Source organism: Cucumis melo, chromosome 4 (genome assembly GCF_025177605.1).
Source record: "Cucumis melo cultivar AY chromosome 4, USDA_Cmelo_AY_1.0, whole genome shotgun sequence".
NCBI classification, from domain to species: domain Eukaryota; kingdom Viridiplantae; phylum Streptophyta; class Magnoliopsida; order Cucurbitales; family Cucurbitaceae; genus Cucumis; species Cucumis melo.
The window spans coordinates 26,340,658-26,357,474 of record NC_066860.1 but is presented as its reverse complement, the minus strand read 5'-3'; the positions used below and the strand labels follow the sequence as shown (position 1 = coordinate 26,357,474).

Genomic DNA, 16,817 nt, shown 5'->3' with positions numbered 1-16,817 from the left:
ATATTAAGACAAGCTTTTTAGAACCCTAATTTTAAGAAGTCTCTCTCCATTGAGGTACATGGCATGAGAAGCCTTTATTGTCGATTGACAATTACATCATACTGCCACATATATAATGAATTTATTTGAAAAGATCACCCTAAAGCAAAGTGCCTTTGCATCTTTGTGGATGGGACTGTAATGAACTTGGTGAATACAACATCAACAGGACTTGAAGCTACAATGATAAATACAGCTTCTATTGACAAAAAATCACTCCAAACTCATCATTAAGAAACTTTTAATTCAGTATTTCTAACCATTAAAAAGAAAATGAATATACCCCTAATGGAACTACATTATTGTCATTATAAAGGGCAGGCACTCTAAGTGTGTATGTTAGACAACTGACATATTTCGATTTGGCAATTGGTTTGATCTATTTTCTAAATTTTGGAATCGTCTAGATGCATTTCTAGGACACACCATCTGGAAGAAAAGAAACAACAGCCACTATTGGCAACCCATTTGAGAGCCATTTTAATTAAGCCCATTAAAATTAACTCTTAAGCCTTTTTATTTATTTATTTATTTATTTATTTATTTTTATATTCAAATATATAGTAGTAATTAAACTATGATTTGATAGAATAATAAACCTGAAGTTTTAGCTAACATGCTCCATTCCACGTGTTTTGGAATTTGATTAACCTAAAGAGCCCTCGATTAAACTCAGCTAATGCATATTTTTTAGCATAAATATTGATTTATCTTCCTACAAGTTTTGATTTTTTTTTCAAAAAAAAAAAAAAAAAAAAAAAAAAAACAAATAGAAATTTTTCTTTCCAAATTTTAGATTTGTATCAAAGCTTTAATTTCAAACCTTACTTTATCTAAATTTTCAATTTTCATCGTTCTTTTACTTTTCTTTGTGTTTCAATTCTTTTATGGTTTGTTGGATTTCTCAAACAACTTTGCTTTCTCCACTAAAACAAATAGGTTCTTAAATTGGGGATTTTGTTGATGACGCAAAAAAAAAAAAAAAAAAAAAGAGCTGACTAAGAGTTCAAGTAATTGCCAAATCTTATTTCTTCCAAAGTGATCACTCTCAAACAATTGTGAAAGAGCTGGGTCCAAACTTCTCACATCCATAACATATAGATTGTGTTGGTATTAACCACTTTAGTTACGAGTCTTGAAACCACCTGCAGAGATTTTTTTTTATTTTTTTTTTTATTAGGTTTCATACCTATCCCTTACATCAACCCAAAAAATTATATGAACTATGTCGGTATTAACCAATTTATTTTTGGAATAAATTAATTGTAGATACTAATACCTTTATTTTTGTAATCTAATCAGTAATTAATTAAATTCAAATCAGTTTTGCTATTTCTCCTCATCTAAATACATCTTGCCATTTTCCATAATGGAAGTTTGGAAATGCTATTTGTCTAGTTAGCTTTGTGCTTTTCATACTAAAAGACCTCATTCTCAAGTCTCAAGTCACTTAATCCACGATCTGTTGAAAGTAAAAGGAAAAGAAAAAAACCCACTACAATACCCCATTCTTCTTTCTAACTTTATCGAAGGCGAGGACTAAACTTCTAGACCCACGACCCACGACGACTTCCGTGGCTTCTCTTATTATTGGTTTTTCTTTCTTTCCAATTTTATGTTATTTTTCCATTCGTTTTTATGCTTTTTCTTGTTCCTAGATTTCATTTCACATTAACAAGATGCATAATTAGGACCTTGAAAAAACTTCGTGCTTCAAACCAAAGCTGCTACTACTACTACTATTTGCTTGTTTGGATAATGTCTGGCAAGTTCAAATAAGAAAATGCTTCTTTTTAAAAAAAGAGAGGAAAAAGAGAAGACTTCCGACAAGAATGGTTGACAGATCAATCCTCTATTGTCATAAAGGTGAAATACAAATTGTACCGGAGGGAGAGGGAAAAACAAAAAAAAAAAAAAAGAAAGAAAAAGACGATTCATGAATGACGTACGTTAAGTCACCATTAGTCCCAAGCATTTTGGGATAAAGTAGATTTAAGTATTCAATATATTCTCAACATCTCTTCTAGTGGGATCGGTTATTAATTTGTTAAGGTGAGAACTAACATGTAAATTATTAGTATGAAATAAAAAAAAAAAAAAAAAGCTTCTTGAGATTTGAATATAAGATTTCCTTATTTGATACTCTATGCTAAACCACCACCAATCCAAAATCTTAAGCTATTTGGCTAAGATCATTTAGTCATTTAATCCGTTCACTACACTTCTCAAAGTATATGCATGCATATCTTCTCACATAAGTAATACAACAAAAACGTATTCTTTAGAACTTCATTATTATCCCCATTTCCCATCTATCAAGAGGAGCGAGCAATCTAAGGGGCATGATATTTAGAAATGCATCCCTAACTATTCCAACTAGAAGATCTAAAGAGACGTCCCCTCCAATGATGTCTCTCACAAAGTAAGAGAGAGGAAAGAAAAGGAACTGATGTTTCAACAATTTCATTGAAAATATAAAATATATTTGAGAACTTTCTAATGGCTACCCGTTTCGAGAAAAAAAAAAACAATAAAAAGAACTTTCTAATAGCTACATGTAAAGTTTATATAAAATGTAACTCATCGATGTTTGAGGTCACACTGTAATTTCATCTTGGACAACATACATAAATCTAAATCTAAAGACGCCATCTAAATTTGGAAAAGTAAACAGTCACTCGTAAATATTGATCCACTCTCGTTAATTGGTATATCAGATTTGCAATGAGTCACCAAGTAGCTAAGCTCTATTTAAAAGCATTAATTTCTCGAGGTTCTTGCAATAGAATCGATCGCCCTTTACACTTCTAAAAGTGCCCCCACATAGAACAATTTGAAAAGTTGGTTTAAGACCCACTAAGCTGATAAACTCAACTAAAAGAGGGGGAATTGGCAAGTGGCGCAATTGAGTCAGACGAATCAAAAAATGGACCATCCGCCGGACTCATCAGAAAAAAGTGACAGAATCAGAAGCTTATAACAGTCTAGAGAATAGGCTTTTATAGTACAGGCATCCTTAACTAATTGACTGCTATAAACATGCAAATAATAGGAATCAGTGTGCGGTTGGTCCCCTCCACAAAACACACACAAAACCAGTTACATATATATACTTGGGGAACAATATCTCATACCCAGATCTACTGCCATCATAACGTAAAAACTAATTTAAATGCCTCCACGAACGAACAAATAACAAATAGCATAGATTCCAATAATGATTTTAGATCTAATATTAATTCTTTACCTGACAAATGTCGCTGCCTTCTGCCTTCGGACCTCAGAGAAGTAGGACCACCTTTGCATATAGACCCCCACACCAACAGTTCAATCATATCGGTTTAACTTAATAACCAACTATAAGAAATCCAAGAAACCAAAAGGAATGAAATCCTAAAGCAAAACCGTGTTCAAGTTATGCTGATAAATACTTTTGTCTCGGTACAACAAAAAGTATCTTCTAAGAGAAATAAAGCATCAGAAAATATCGACATATAAATTCTATATCTTAAATTAGTGGGTTTTAATCTTGTTTGCTCGTAATCAGGATAAATTAAATGATATTGAACATGGGGTTCTAGCATAATTGTTTTATTTCTCGTGGTAAAAAATAAAAATGTTAACAGAAGTTTTATCTTTAGCCATTTTTTGCTATAGTAAAACCTACCAAATTAACGAAGTTCAGTGATGGGTTAGACAATAACTCCTGCTTCACCATTAGACCACTGCAGATAAGTTTATCTCACAACATTGTGATAGTGAACTCTTATTGGAATTGAAAACTCGTAATATTGGTAAAAACATAATTTGACAAATTTTGAAAACTTGAAACATTTTGCTAGAAGCAAACTTCTGCTGCAACTGAAGCTGGCAAAGCAAGTTCCAGGTTATAGAAGATGAAACTCTGACTAAGAATCATTAACAGAAAAGGTTACATATTTAAAATCGTAAGCTAGCAAACACGTTGAAAAAAACTTCAATACTTGATATGCGAAGTGAGGAATAAAATAAGATATTGATGACCAAAGCACCAAATCGGAATATATTAAGCTCTCAGATGACTATAGATCGTATTTAATAATGGGCAGCATGTTGATGAATAAAATGCATGGTCAAATTAAGACGAACAGTTGGGAGGAGTGCTCCTTTGACGTTCAGAAAAGCATGATCCAGGCATATATAAAGCAGAACTTGCTGAACAGTCACATCTTAGATGCCTTGACAAAGTTCGAAAATTTGGAGGATTCGTTTAGCAGGAGATCCTGGGGGTTTCCTTGTTCTACCTGTCAGAAAGAAGGAAAAGGATTAGTTACAAACGAGCAAAATCTTGAAACTCAGTTAATAACATGAAATATTAACTATATTCTGTAGACGATTAATCAGTGCATTATTTTCCTGTTTGTTATCAGCAAACATCTATCTGTAAGACAGGAAACAATCAACTTCGAAAAGTATGCTTTTCATGCTAATAATTAACACGCCAAGACTCGTTTTTTTTGCAGTTAAATGGAATTTCCAATTATTTTTCTGGTGATCTGGGCCTGGATTCAATTTTAGGTTGAAAGATCCTTAAGATCAAACCCTAAATAGATATACCGGTAAAATAAATTTACTGCTCTCGTGCATTAGCAAAATTTGGTTAGGGTGAATGGCATGGTACTGTTTGTGTAAAGTTCAATGAAAAAAGTCTGTTATCATCATTACTATCTTATAACAGATTCATTCTGACAGTTCACTGTCAGTTTCTACCTATAGATGCTGGTATCTATTTAAAGATGTACTTTACAACTGTACTGCTAACCATTAACCAAACCAAAGAGCAACTGATCAACAAATAATGAGAATAACTAAGAAGCATCTAATGAGCTGAGGGAATTAAGGATGGAGGAGAGGTAGGACCAGGAAAGTCTCGAATAAGAACACTTGAAGAACAGATGATAATGGTCTTCAGGACAGATGGATGAAAATAAAGCCACTAAAGGAAGCTTCCTTTGAAGAGATTCTGTTGCATCAAGTCTATTGACACCTCCATAAAGTAAAATCCACATTAACCAATTAACTTAACTTGGACTTTTTAGATTTCCAGAGAGAGATAAATAAATATGAAGGCAAAGGAGGATGGTCAACCAATTTATCAAAAAGAGGTTTTACCAAGGATGACCCACTAAGAAACAAGTAATCAAAATTTAAAATCTGGAGAAACTTTTGACTGAAGAATGTTGAGAAGCAGCAGAAGCTCGCTAAAAAAGTAAGTTCAACATCTTTTAAATTTCTTCCAAGAACACTTCTCTAAGATTTAGAAGACGATTCCTAACAATTTTCCATTTACCAGTTCTGGTTATCACCCAATCCGAAAATAGGAAAAATGTGGATGAAAGATTGTTTATATAATCCAAACATCTTTCAAATACCCCATTTCAGACAAAGGAGGATTTTATTACTGAAAAACAAGCCTCTTTATTTCCTTCACAAGCTCAGCACTGTAAAATTCCAGATCACTTGAGCCCATTGTTGAGAAAAGTGAAATTATTTTGGTTTGAGTACAGAATTTAGACTTCATCTTGTTTTTTATAGCCAATTATTTTTTAAGACCGTTTTAGTGGATCACGAGAGGTTTGATGGATTCTTCCATTATTTTGCCCCTCTAAGGTTCTTCTGAAATATTCTGGTTCTAGTCACTCACTCCAAATCTAAGGACTACTTAGGTGGCATATTTTCCCAACAATTTTCAACTTGAAGCTGCACGACTGTTTGCTCTCCCTTGGTGTTTTCCTCCCATCAATTTTGAAGTTTTTAGTCTGCAATCTTCAGCTGTTTTTGGGATTCTTGTTGAAATATTTTTAATTTTGCTTTGTTCTTAGCTTTCTACTGTTCCCACAGGGTTTCGTTTGTGTTGTTCAATCCTTTGTAGTTTCTCTAAAAACAAGAAATGGAAACATTATCAAATGAGTCCTTAAGCATATTTAAAATTCCAACCAGCAACAACTAGAAACAAAAAGACATGCATATTCATTCAAAGATATACACATACAAACTTATTATTTCTGGTAATTGCAAATTCCTTCAGCGAGATACTAACAGACGAGTTTGTTTACCAGGATCCCATAGTCAAGAATCAGAATATCATCCATGTTTAAAACTGTGGAAATACGATGGGCAATCGTGATCACTGTCATCCCTCTGCATTCGTTGGATATGGTGTTTTGCAGCAATGCTGCTGTCTGAGTATCAATGTTCGCTGTGCATTCATCCAAACAAAGCACCTGAAAAAATTTGTGTCAGCATCTTCTCACAGTTTAGCATCCACATACACAAGCACAAAACAAATCCATTACATTTCTCATATTTAAACTCAAAGAAATTATAGTACTTGAACTAATAGTGAAGGTAGCTATAGGCCATGATTTAGAGGAAAGAAAAATTCAAAAGAAGGAACTAAACCATAATTCTAGTGAAACAGCGAAAATGAGGAAATAAATAACTAAAATCTTCCATTCCCAACTTCCCAACAAGGTTCCAAAGATGTGTACATAGTGTTTTTGTTGAAAGACAGTAATTCTGACGAAGGCATTGAGAGAAGTTAGATTGACATGACACTTACAGAGGTTGATAGAAGAGGGAAACACACTTCTGACATTTTTTTTGGAATGGAAACGAGCCTTTTATTAATAATAATAAATGAAACTAATGCTCAAAGTACAAGAAAATAATACTAAGGGCAAAAAGTACTGGAAAAAAAAAAATACAGCCTTCTGATATTATTATTAGTAATAGTTGCAGCCTAACCTAACTACATTCATATGAAAAATTCTATGGCATAAACATTGTACAAGGAAATATATAGTAGTCCAAATAAATTTACAAACGAGAATTGTATCCATAATAATTAGCATACATGCAAGAGGAAACAATCTCTTCTTATTGTAGCTTTGTTCCAATCTACAATTTACAAAGTCCTTCATTGACTCTGTTTTGCTCTGTTTTCCTCGAAGCCTAGTTCTTTGGATTTAGTATTAGAACCAGAAATTGGATACAAGCATTTAAATGATACTAGATGGCAATTATCACAGAAAAAATAGAAAGAAGACTGAACGGGGTTTCCATCCAAAATGAGGTATTAATATAAGTAAGTTGAAGGGGGTATTTTCTTAGTTTATTTGAAGTGTTCCACTAAGTAAACAACTTATAGAGGTTAGGGATTCTATCTTTATCCAATTAGTCTGATCAATAAGCTGGGGAAATCATACTTGTGTTTGACATAATTATTTGGAGCATTTTAAAATATAGCAAAATGAACAAAAAATATAGTAAAATTTCAGTGATAGACATCGAATAGACTTGTAAACACCTTCAACCGTTTTGCCATTTACAACAATTTTTCTACTTATATATACACACACATTTTTTCAATGTCATTAATGATGTGTGTGTGCATATAAGTTAGAACACTCATCATTAATGACATTGAAAAAAGAATGAAACAGAAGAGCTCATAGAGTTGCATATGATAAAAAGTTTAACATTTATTTTATCACTACCATACAGTGATGATAGTAATATAATAATAATAATAAAAAAAAAATTATGATAGACGCAAGTTTGTCCCCTTCACCTTAGAGGACTTAAGAAGTGCACGTGCAAGGCAAAGAAGCTGCCGTTGCCCAACAGAAAATGATAACCCAGATTCCTTTACATGAAAATCTAATCCTCCAGCTGCTTCAATTTCCCTCCTGATATAACATCTTTCAAGAACTTCCAAAATTTTTTGATCGTCGTGTAAGTGGAATGGATCCAGATTTTCTCTGTGTATTATTAGTAAGAGATATAAGGAAATTGAACTAAATAATTTTGAAAATTTCAGGTTTGAAGATTAAATAAACACAAACTTCATGACAAACTATTTCATATAGGAATAATTGATTCCTGACTAAATTAAATTGAAGAAATAAACATAAACAATATTTGGAAGAAAGCATTTCATGTAAGCACCTTAATGATCCTTCAAATAAAAATGGAGTTTGAGGAACAACAGCAAAGTGCATGCGTAGATCTCTAACAGGGACTTCAGCAATATCTATCCCATCTACCAATATACGCCCGGCACATACTGGTGTAAGGCGTAATAGGGAATTGAGGATACTAGATTTTCCAGCACCTGTTCTACCAATTATGCCTACCTATTAGAAATGAAGAGACCATGTCAATAAACATGAACGAAACATGATGTCATACTGTAAGAATATAAACCACGCAGCAAGGAAGTATCCATCCTTTCTACGGTCTTAATTTTTTCACACCTGTGCTCCTCCCAAGATTGTAAAAGAAATATCACGAAGTGCTGCTGGCAAAGATGGTTTGTATCTCAAAGTAACATTTTGAAATTCAATTCTTCCTCGATATGGCCACTTTGAATCTAAAGATCGGCACCCATGCAAATCTTCTTGAGGAATGTCCATATACTAAAAAAGTGGACGTAAATAAAAACATAAATAACTGAAATAAATTTTCTTGAATTTGCACAAAATAGAAGATTTTCATTCATACCTGAAGCGCTCTTTCCACAGAAACCATCTCTTTCTCTGTTTCGGTAAAACTTGTCAAAAAGTTTCCCAACAAAGAAACGATTGGAGCAGCATAAGAGAGTGCCAGCCCAACCTATCGAGCAAAAGTGTAAAGTCTCATTAATCACTCTATTTCGTAACATTGAAAATTTCCATTGCTTATTGAAAATAGAATTGTACGGTTCATAAGTACAGTAAAATCACAGTGGAACCTGCCAAAATAATATAATTTTTTTGTCTAGAAGGGTTTTCTTAGATAGAAGAACTCATTCCAATGAAGGAAAAAATAATTTTGACTAATATAATACAACAAATACAATAAAATATAATACAAGAAAGGAAATAACAAACACTTCCCCTAAGTTAGTTTGAAGGTATCAGTCATTCTCAGCTTGTCAATCAATTTGTTGAATTGCCACTTTAAAAGGTCTTTAGTTATTTTTGGAGAAGAAACTAATATGGGGTTTTTATTTTGATTTTATGAATGGCCTTCAGTTATTAACACATCTGCAATTTGTTCTGTTGTCGGAAGGTAGGATATGCATGTTACTCCTGCATCGATCTTTTCCTTTGTAAAGTGTTTATTGACTTCAATATGTTTCGTCCTGTCAAGAAGGACTAGATTGTGGACACTGGAAATTGCTGCCTTGTTATTACAGTAAATGTAGGTGGGCATTGTCGGAGTGAATCTCAATTCTTCCAACAATCTTCTTATCCATATACCCTCACAAATACCATGAACTAAAGCTTTGAATTTTGCTTCTGCACTACTTCTTGCAATCGACATCCGTGTAAACTTCAACATTAAAATGGTCATGTCTTTGAAACAATATGCCTTTTCCTAGAGTACCTTTCAAATATCTTATGATTCTGTAAACTGCATCAAAGTGAGCTGGTCCAGGAGCATGCATGAACTAACTTCCCATACTATCTGCAAAAACGATGTCAGAACATGTGCGAGGAAGATAGATGAGTCTCCCCACAAGTCTCTAGTACTCTCTTTCCTTTATCTCATTTTTCTGTTGCAGCTTCCAATTTCAGATTCTGCTCTGTGGAAGTTTTTGCTACCTTGCAACCAAGTAAAACTATCTATATTAGCAGATCAAGAACACACTTCCTCTAGTTGACAAGAATGTCACTTTTGGACTGGCAAACTTCATGCCTAAGAAGTACTTTAAAGTTCCTAGGTCTTTGATTTGGAAAGCAACTACTAATTTTTTCTTCACGAAAGTCAGTCTTGTCTCATCAATGCCTTTTAGAATAATATCATCAACATAAGCTATCAAACCACAACCTTGTCATTTCCTGTATGTTTATAGAACATCGTATGTTCGACTTGACTTTGACTGAATCCATAGCTCGTGATTGCTTTTTCGAAGTGTTCAAACCAGGCTTTGGAAGACTATTCAAGACCGTATTGTGATCTCCTAAACTTGCACACTTTGTTTTTTTTCTTTCGAGAAGAAGAAAACCTCATTTATTAATAAACAATGAGACAAAAGCTCATAGTACAAGAGGATTATACAATGAACAAACAAAACAAAAACGAACAAGGATTAAGAGGTGCATTCAGGCATCTCAACTAGGTTGATACCCCTTAGCACCCTCATCATATCCAAACATAATAAAGGACCAAACAACAATTAAAGTCCAGGTGAGGGCTAACCACGACCAATGCATCTCAATAAGAAACATAGAAACAAACGCTAACAAGTTAATCTTGAGATCTGCCTCAAAACCAGGTGGCAAGTCCATAAATACCTCTTCTTCAAGTTCCCCATTGAGAGAGACGTTCTTAATATGCAGTTGATAAAAAAGCCAATCAGAGTTGACTGCAATAGACAACAAAATTATAATAAAATTGATTTTAGCAACTAGAGTAAATGTTTCTTGACAATCAACTCCATAAGTCTGAGTAAATCCCTTAGCAACCAATCTGGCCTTGTACTTTTCGACACGACCATCAGTTTTGCATTTACCGTAAACACCCACTTGCATCTAACTGTTTTCTTTTCTTTGGGTAGTTCAACTATGTGTCATATGCAGTTTTGTTTCACCACATTCATCTATTCCATAACTGCTAATTTTCAATTCAAAATATTTCAAGGCCTCATGTATATTCCTTGGAACAAACATGTCGGTTATTTTGGACGTGAAGGCTTTATACTGTCAGACAATATATGATAAGAAAGATAATCTGCAATGGGACATTTGACACATTTTCGGGTACCTTTCCTATGGGCAATTGGAATATCAAAATCAGAGACATCAAAGCAAGGAATTATGAGAAGAAGAACTGAGAGAATTAGAAGAAGTAAAAGGTGAATGTATGTTACCTGGATTTTTAGATTCATTTATCGAGGTATTAGATTGGTTCTAGGATAGATAAACCATTTGTTCAAGTATAAACCCGTAGTTCAGGTTTTTGACTTGTCAAGTTAGTCTATAGGGTTTCTCCCCTTGAAAAAGAACTCTTCACACTTGGCATCGAAGAATTAGAACCCATAATTTGAGAAGCAATGATGCATGGGATAGGTGAAGTATCCCAAAAATTATCTTCAAGGTCAGGTGGCTTCCCCCGAAGAGAATTTTAGCTAAAAAATGTTGATTTTCCAAAAAAGACACATTCATACCATGAAAATACTTTTTGGTCAAAGGGTCAAAACACTAGTAAGCCTTCTTATGGGAGACAACCTATAAAAATGCATTTAACAGCTCGAGGGTCGAGTTTAGTGCGAGTAGGATTGGCATGATGCCTAAGCAAGACAACCAAATAATTTGATTGGTAAGTCAAAGAACAACTTAAAAGTAGGAAGAGAGTTTTTAAGCGATACGGGGGAGTTTCAAAATTCAAAACCTTAGTTGGCAATCAATCGATCAAGTATGTAGCTGTAAGAACTACGTTACCCCACAAATGTTTTGAGACATTCGTAGAGAACATAAGAGCACGATCAACCAAGTAAATGTCTATTCTTTTGCTCAACAATTCCATTTTGATGAGGAGTCTTGATGAAAAATACCCTTTTCATGTAAGAAATTGGTTAATTGTTCGTTGAAATATTAAGTACCACTATCAAAGTAAAAGATGCAGATTTTAGTTTGAAGCTGAGACTCAATCATATTGTAAAATTTAACAAAAATGTCTTTTACCTCTGACTTGTTAGTTAATAAATAAATCCAAATTAAACAAGTATGATCATCTATAAAGGTAATGAACCAATGTTCCCACCATGAGTTAAAACTTTAGACGAACCTCAAACATCAGTGTGAATTAAGAAAAAAGGTGAAGAAGCCTTGTATGGTTTGGGCAAATAAGTGGATCGATGATGTTCGACAAAACTTCCGGTAGGAAGGGTTGACAGATCAATCCTCTATTGTCATAAAAGTGAAATACAAATTGTACCGTAGGTATCAGACCAGATGGTCTGCAACATTATTTCCTCCCCATGCAATATTTGATGATTTCCACTTATTGGGTCTTTCTTGATATTTCAAGCCCATGAGTGAGGAAAAATGTTAGAGATCACATTAAATTTACCTTAACCTACTAGCTTAAGCTTTTTGGTGAACTGGTGATTTAAGAGTATTTATGCAAGAGAGTGCTTGAGGATAATTACCAAATTCTGTCAAAGAAACACTAGGATTACCATATGAAGTAGTCTTTAGTCGTTTTAGGATTTGATCAATCTGCTCCCTTGTTAAACAGGTTGGAATCACCAACATTTGCATTTGAGGTGGGTAGGAGGGAATTTCTCTCCCCTTGCTTACAACTTTTCCAACTCGGAGGTTTTCCATGATGCTTCCAATAGATTTCACGTGTATGTCAAGGTTTATTGCAATGGTCACACCAGAATCCAGGCTTTCCATGTGTCTTGCTGAGGTGATCAGAGGCCTTCATGGTTGTCTGTTTGGTCACCAACGCTGAACTTTCTACTGAATCAATAGACTTTTTTCCAATCATAACATTCCTGCAACTTTCTTCTCAAAATTGATTTAAAGCATTCCATGTGTCTTAATAGATGGAAGAGAAGTTTTACTAAGTATTCAACCTCTAACCTCATCAAATTCAATTTTGAGGCTAGCAAGAAACTTGTAAATACAAACCGTCTTCTATAGTTTTCCTGCAGTGCTTTAAATCATCAGCAGACTTCCACTAGTATGAATCAAAGTGATGTAAGTCTTCCCAATCCTTTTTAGGGAGCGAAAGTATTGTGTCACCGAGTTACCTCCTTGTCATATATCTCCTAATTTGAGATTCAACACAAATACCTGTGATTGATGGCCACAAATCAGAGTACCTGTGTCACACTATCCCACAATTCTTTGGCTGTAGAATAGCACAAGTAATTACAACTGATGTCTTCATCCATGGAATTTACAAGCCAAGTCATAACCATAGAGTTTTCAGCATCCCAAGTAGCAAACAAGGATCATCTAGTTTTAGGGCACTTTTCTCTCTAGTAACATGGTTTTCCACTGTCCACGAACATACAGCCTAACACTTTATGACCAATGAAAAAAGCTGTCTCCATTTTGTCAGATTATGGTGACTTGGATAGTAGGGTCATTGAAATGGATATGATTGTTGACTTTAGCCATAGTTGACTTATTATCTGACATGGTTGGAGCAACAAAGATAAAAAAAACGAACAGAACAGGTCTGAAAAAGCAAACCAAACTCATCACTGGCGGCAGAACGATGGCGAAATCAGTAGTGGACGTCTCAAAGAGGAGAGACCGGCGAAGACCAAAAACCCACAAAAAGCCACCAACTTACAGTAAAAAAACGCAAGAAAAGAACTGTTGTCGGCAATGTTCGGAGAGCTATGGTGGCAATGGTGACTGGTCAAAGAAGACAATCAGCGGCGACAACCTTCAAGGCAGAGGGCATACATGGGCGGTGGTGGCAGCAGGCTGTAAGAGATTTAGGGTTTTTTTTAAGTTTTCCAAAAAGTTAGGGTTTTCAAAAAACCTTCTTTGTACCATGCAAAACTAATATAATTATCTGTCTGTTTCGCAAGGAGAGAAAAGTTTTCTTAAATAGAAGATCAACTCATTTCAAAGAAGAAAAAAATAATTTTGACAAATGTAATACAACCAATACAATAAAACATAATACAAGAAAGGAAATAACGAACAAAACCTAGACACTTAAGCCAAATTGATAAGGAAAATTTGATTTTATGTATTTACAGTCCTAGACTTCAACACTCCCCTTAACCCTCCACTAGTGAGTTCGAAATTATTACAAAGCCCATCAAGTGGTTATCAATATTAATTGGGAAGGGGGTGTCAACCTAGTTGAGATGCTCGGGTGTGCCTGTTGATCCAACTCTCTCTCTTTCTTTGCTCATTGTATAACCCTCTTGTATCATTAATAATATTGAGACTTGTTTCCTCCCGGAAAAATGTATTAATTGGGAAGGGGATGATATTAAAGGCTTGAATGCTTTATACTAGGTTAAATTATTATTGAACTAAAATATTGATGGTTTGTTTCCCTGTAATTTTAGCGGGTCTCTTTTCATTTTATCAATGAAATTTTATGTTTCTCTAAAAAAATGAAATTTTTATCAATATTTTCATATAAACAAACGGGAGAAAATGAAGATGAGAAATGCACAATCTTTTACATATCTAGCCCAACCACTTAGCTAGATGGGGCACTGATTTAGCCTAAGTAACCTCAAGGAGAAATCCTCGAGAACTAAGATTGTGGATCTTTTATTAGAATGAATATTGTGCTTCATATAAGAGGAGAAGGAGAAGATTTCTTTGGTTGTTTTCTTTATTTCCTCCAATGTCTGGGGATCGAAGTAGTCATTTTGTTGGATTCTTGAATATGTTGCAATCTCATAGCGGGTAAAAGACTCATCCATTGATTTTCTTGAATCAATCTTTCTTGATCATGTTTCATAACCAAAAGATTAATTTTGAGTCTTGGATGTTCTTGGATGGTAAAAATCCATTCTTGATGATTCTTAACGATTCTTTAATTCATCCAACTTCCAATCTTTACATTGATTTCTTGAAAAATGGGTTTGATTGGATCGTTGAGCCATTTTTCGGTATTGTTGCCTTCTTATTCCATCCCAAATTGCCTTAGAAAAAATCATCGGAGTTACTAGAATCACTAGAATCAAATTTCCAATTTGGATAATGATAGGTTCTTTGAGAAAATGGAGCATGGCCAAAATTGGAATGTTGAAATTCTTCCAAATCACTTGAATCAGAACTCCAACATTGTTTATGGAAGTAAAATTAATTTTCTTGTCTATACCTACTGCTGGTTTTTTTCTTGGACATCTTTGATCAATAGAAGTCCATTCTTGAAAAATCTTAATCAATCTTGATAAATCTTTGGTCTCTTCTTTCTTTCTTGGAATTTCAAGGGTTCCCCCTAATTAGATGTGTTGTTTGGAAACAAACACAACATTGAAAACTCCCTCTTGTGATCGGCGTCAACAAGAGTTTCCCAGTCTTCCACCAACAACAGTCAACGTTGGCCCAGACAGTTTGCTCTGATACCAATTTGATGTAGTCTAAGTAACCTCAAGGAGAAATCCTCCCAGAACCAAGATTGTGGATCTTTTATTAGAATGAATAATGGGCTTCATACAAGAGGAGAAAACTCCTATTTATAGAGTTCTATTACAGTTGGAGGTAAAAAGGGAATTAACCTAGAATATTACCTAATTACCCAATTAACCCTTAGTCTTTTTACATCAGCCACATTATTGACTCAAGTTGTGTATGCCCAAAGCACGCAACTCAATTGGTCACAATTGCGATACAACGCCCCAAACTAGATGAGAACCCCCAGCCTCTTCAAAGTTTTGTTCTTGTTCTTATTAATCTTGAGCCCAGAAACAACCTGTTCAACCTTCAAGATTTTGAATAAGACGCTTGACACAGCACTACAAGTCAACATCGTATTGCCCATTGATCAAATTTTGGGACCATTTAGCAGAATCTTTAATAAATATGAAAGTCAGATCTTACCAGCCCTGGAGTACCAATGTTTAGTGGGAGATGTCCAAGAGATCCAATAACAGCCATCACCGCAATAAATGAGATTATCAAGCCTGCTAATAACTGAAAATAAAAGCTAATTAAAACAATAAAAAAGGATCCCTATTATTTCCTTCAAAACTGAGTCAAATATATACGCTAAAAATTAGAAAAGAAAAGAAACACTGAAATTGAAATCAACAATAGAGAAAAAATATAAGTAAAAAAAATCTAAATGTACAGAAAGGTTGTGTAGTCCAGAAGCTTGGATTCCGTATTTCCATATATATATCTATTACTCTATTTTAGCATTCAGTTTGATTAATTATAAAATAATAACTAATTCTTTTGTTTTGAGCTCAGAATTTTTTTCTATTACTTTCAGTTAATTCCATATATGTCTATTACTTTATTTTAGCATTCAGTTTGATTAATTATAAAATAATAACAAATTCTTTTGTTTTGAGCTCAGATTTAGTAATATGTAGTAAGAAATGTAATTGATTGATTATGCATTCAAAAATTAGGTGATAAACACAAAACTTTTCATTTAAATATACCTGAAGCCGGAGGGATAGCCATAAACTTGCTGTTATTTCTGAGTAACTGGTTTGTTGATACAATATGATATGCTTTGTGAATCTTGTGAAAAAGAAATCCTGTATTCATCAAATTCTATAAGTAAAAAATACTAAAGCCAATAGCAATTATTTGCAACTCTTTTGGCTTGAACAGAGGAGCTCCATTTCTTTATAGAATAATGAGATTGCAACTAACTTCCCACCTAAAACTGCTTATTTTACACATCTTCAACTCTTTTTTCTTTTCAAAACAGAAACAAGACTATCTCATTGAATTAATGAAATGAGTCTAATGCTCAAAGAACAAAGAAACAAGCAACGGAAGAAAACAACATAGAAAACGGAACAGCAAGAACAAAATACAACCAAAAAGAACGATAAAATAGACCAATCTAATACAAATAATGCTCAAAAAACAAGATTAGAGCAAGACATCGAAACTTGACGGCCAAAAAGCTCTGAATGCATAGGAGACTTGAGACCCCTACCAATGCTATACTATATTTCATTTGTATCAAATCACCACTTGTCTAAAAAGTTTAAGTTTATGGGCGAAGGTAAATGTAAACTTATATCATCTGTAAAATTATATCATCTAACACTCCCTTTCACTTTGGGTTTGAAA

At 33.9% G+C, this 16,817-nt stretch overlaps 1 protein-coding gene across 5 annotated transcripts in view; it reads right to left on the bottom strand.

Annotated features, from left to right (window-relative positions):
* Positions 1–4,042: 4,042 nt before the first annotated feature.
* LOC103502816 (ABC transporter C family member 13) overlaps positions 4,043–16,817 on the bottom strand; it is a 53,909-nt gene continuing 41,134 nt past the window's right edge. For 4 of the 5 annotated variants that reach the window (XM_008466920.3, XM_008466919.3, XM_008466916.3 and 1 more), the window contains 8 exons: positions 16,172–16,270; positions 15,603–15,695; positions 8,584–8,694; positions 8,337–8,498; positions 8,029–8,216; positions 7,652–7,841; positions 6,135–6,302; positions 4,043–4,322 (listed from right to left, as the gene is read on the bottom strand). In XM_008466920.3, coding sequence (XP_008465142.2) covers positions 4,242–4,322; positions 6,135–6,302; positions 7,652–7,841; positions 8,029–8,216; positions 8,337–8,498; positions 8,584–8,694; positions 15,603–15,695; positions 16,172–16,270 — 1,092 coding nt within the window. In that variant the 3' untranslated portion in view covers positions 4,043–4,241. Of the gene's footprint in view, positions 4,323–6,134; positions 6,303–7,651; positions 7,842–8,028; positions 8,217–8,336; positions 8,499–8,583; positions 8,695–15,169; positions 15,475–15,602; positions 15,696–16,171; positions 16,271–16,817 lie in introns of those variants that run through there. The other variant, XM_051083775.1, reaches the window with a different exon arrangement.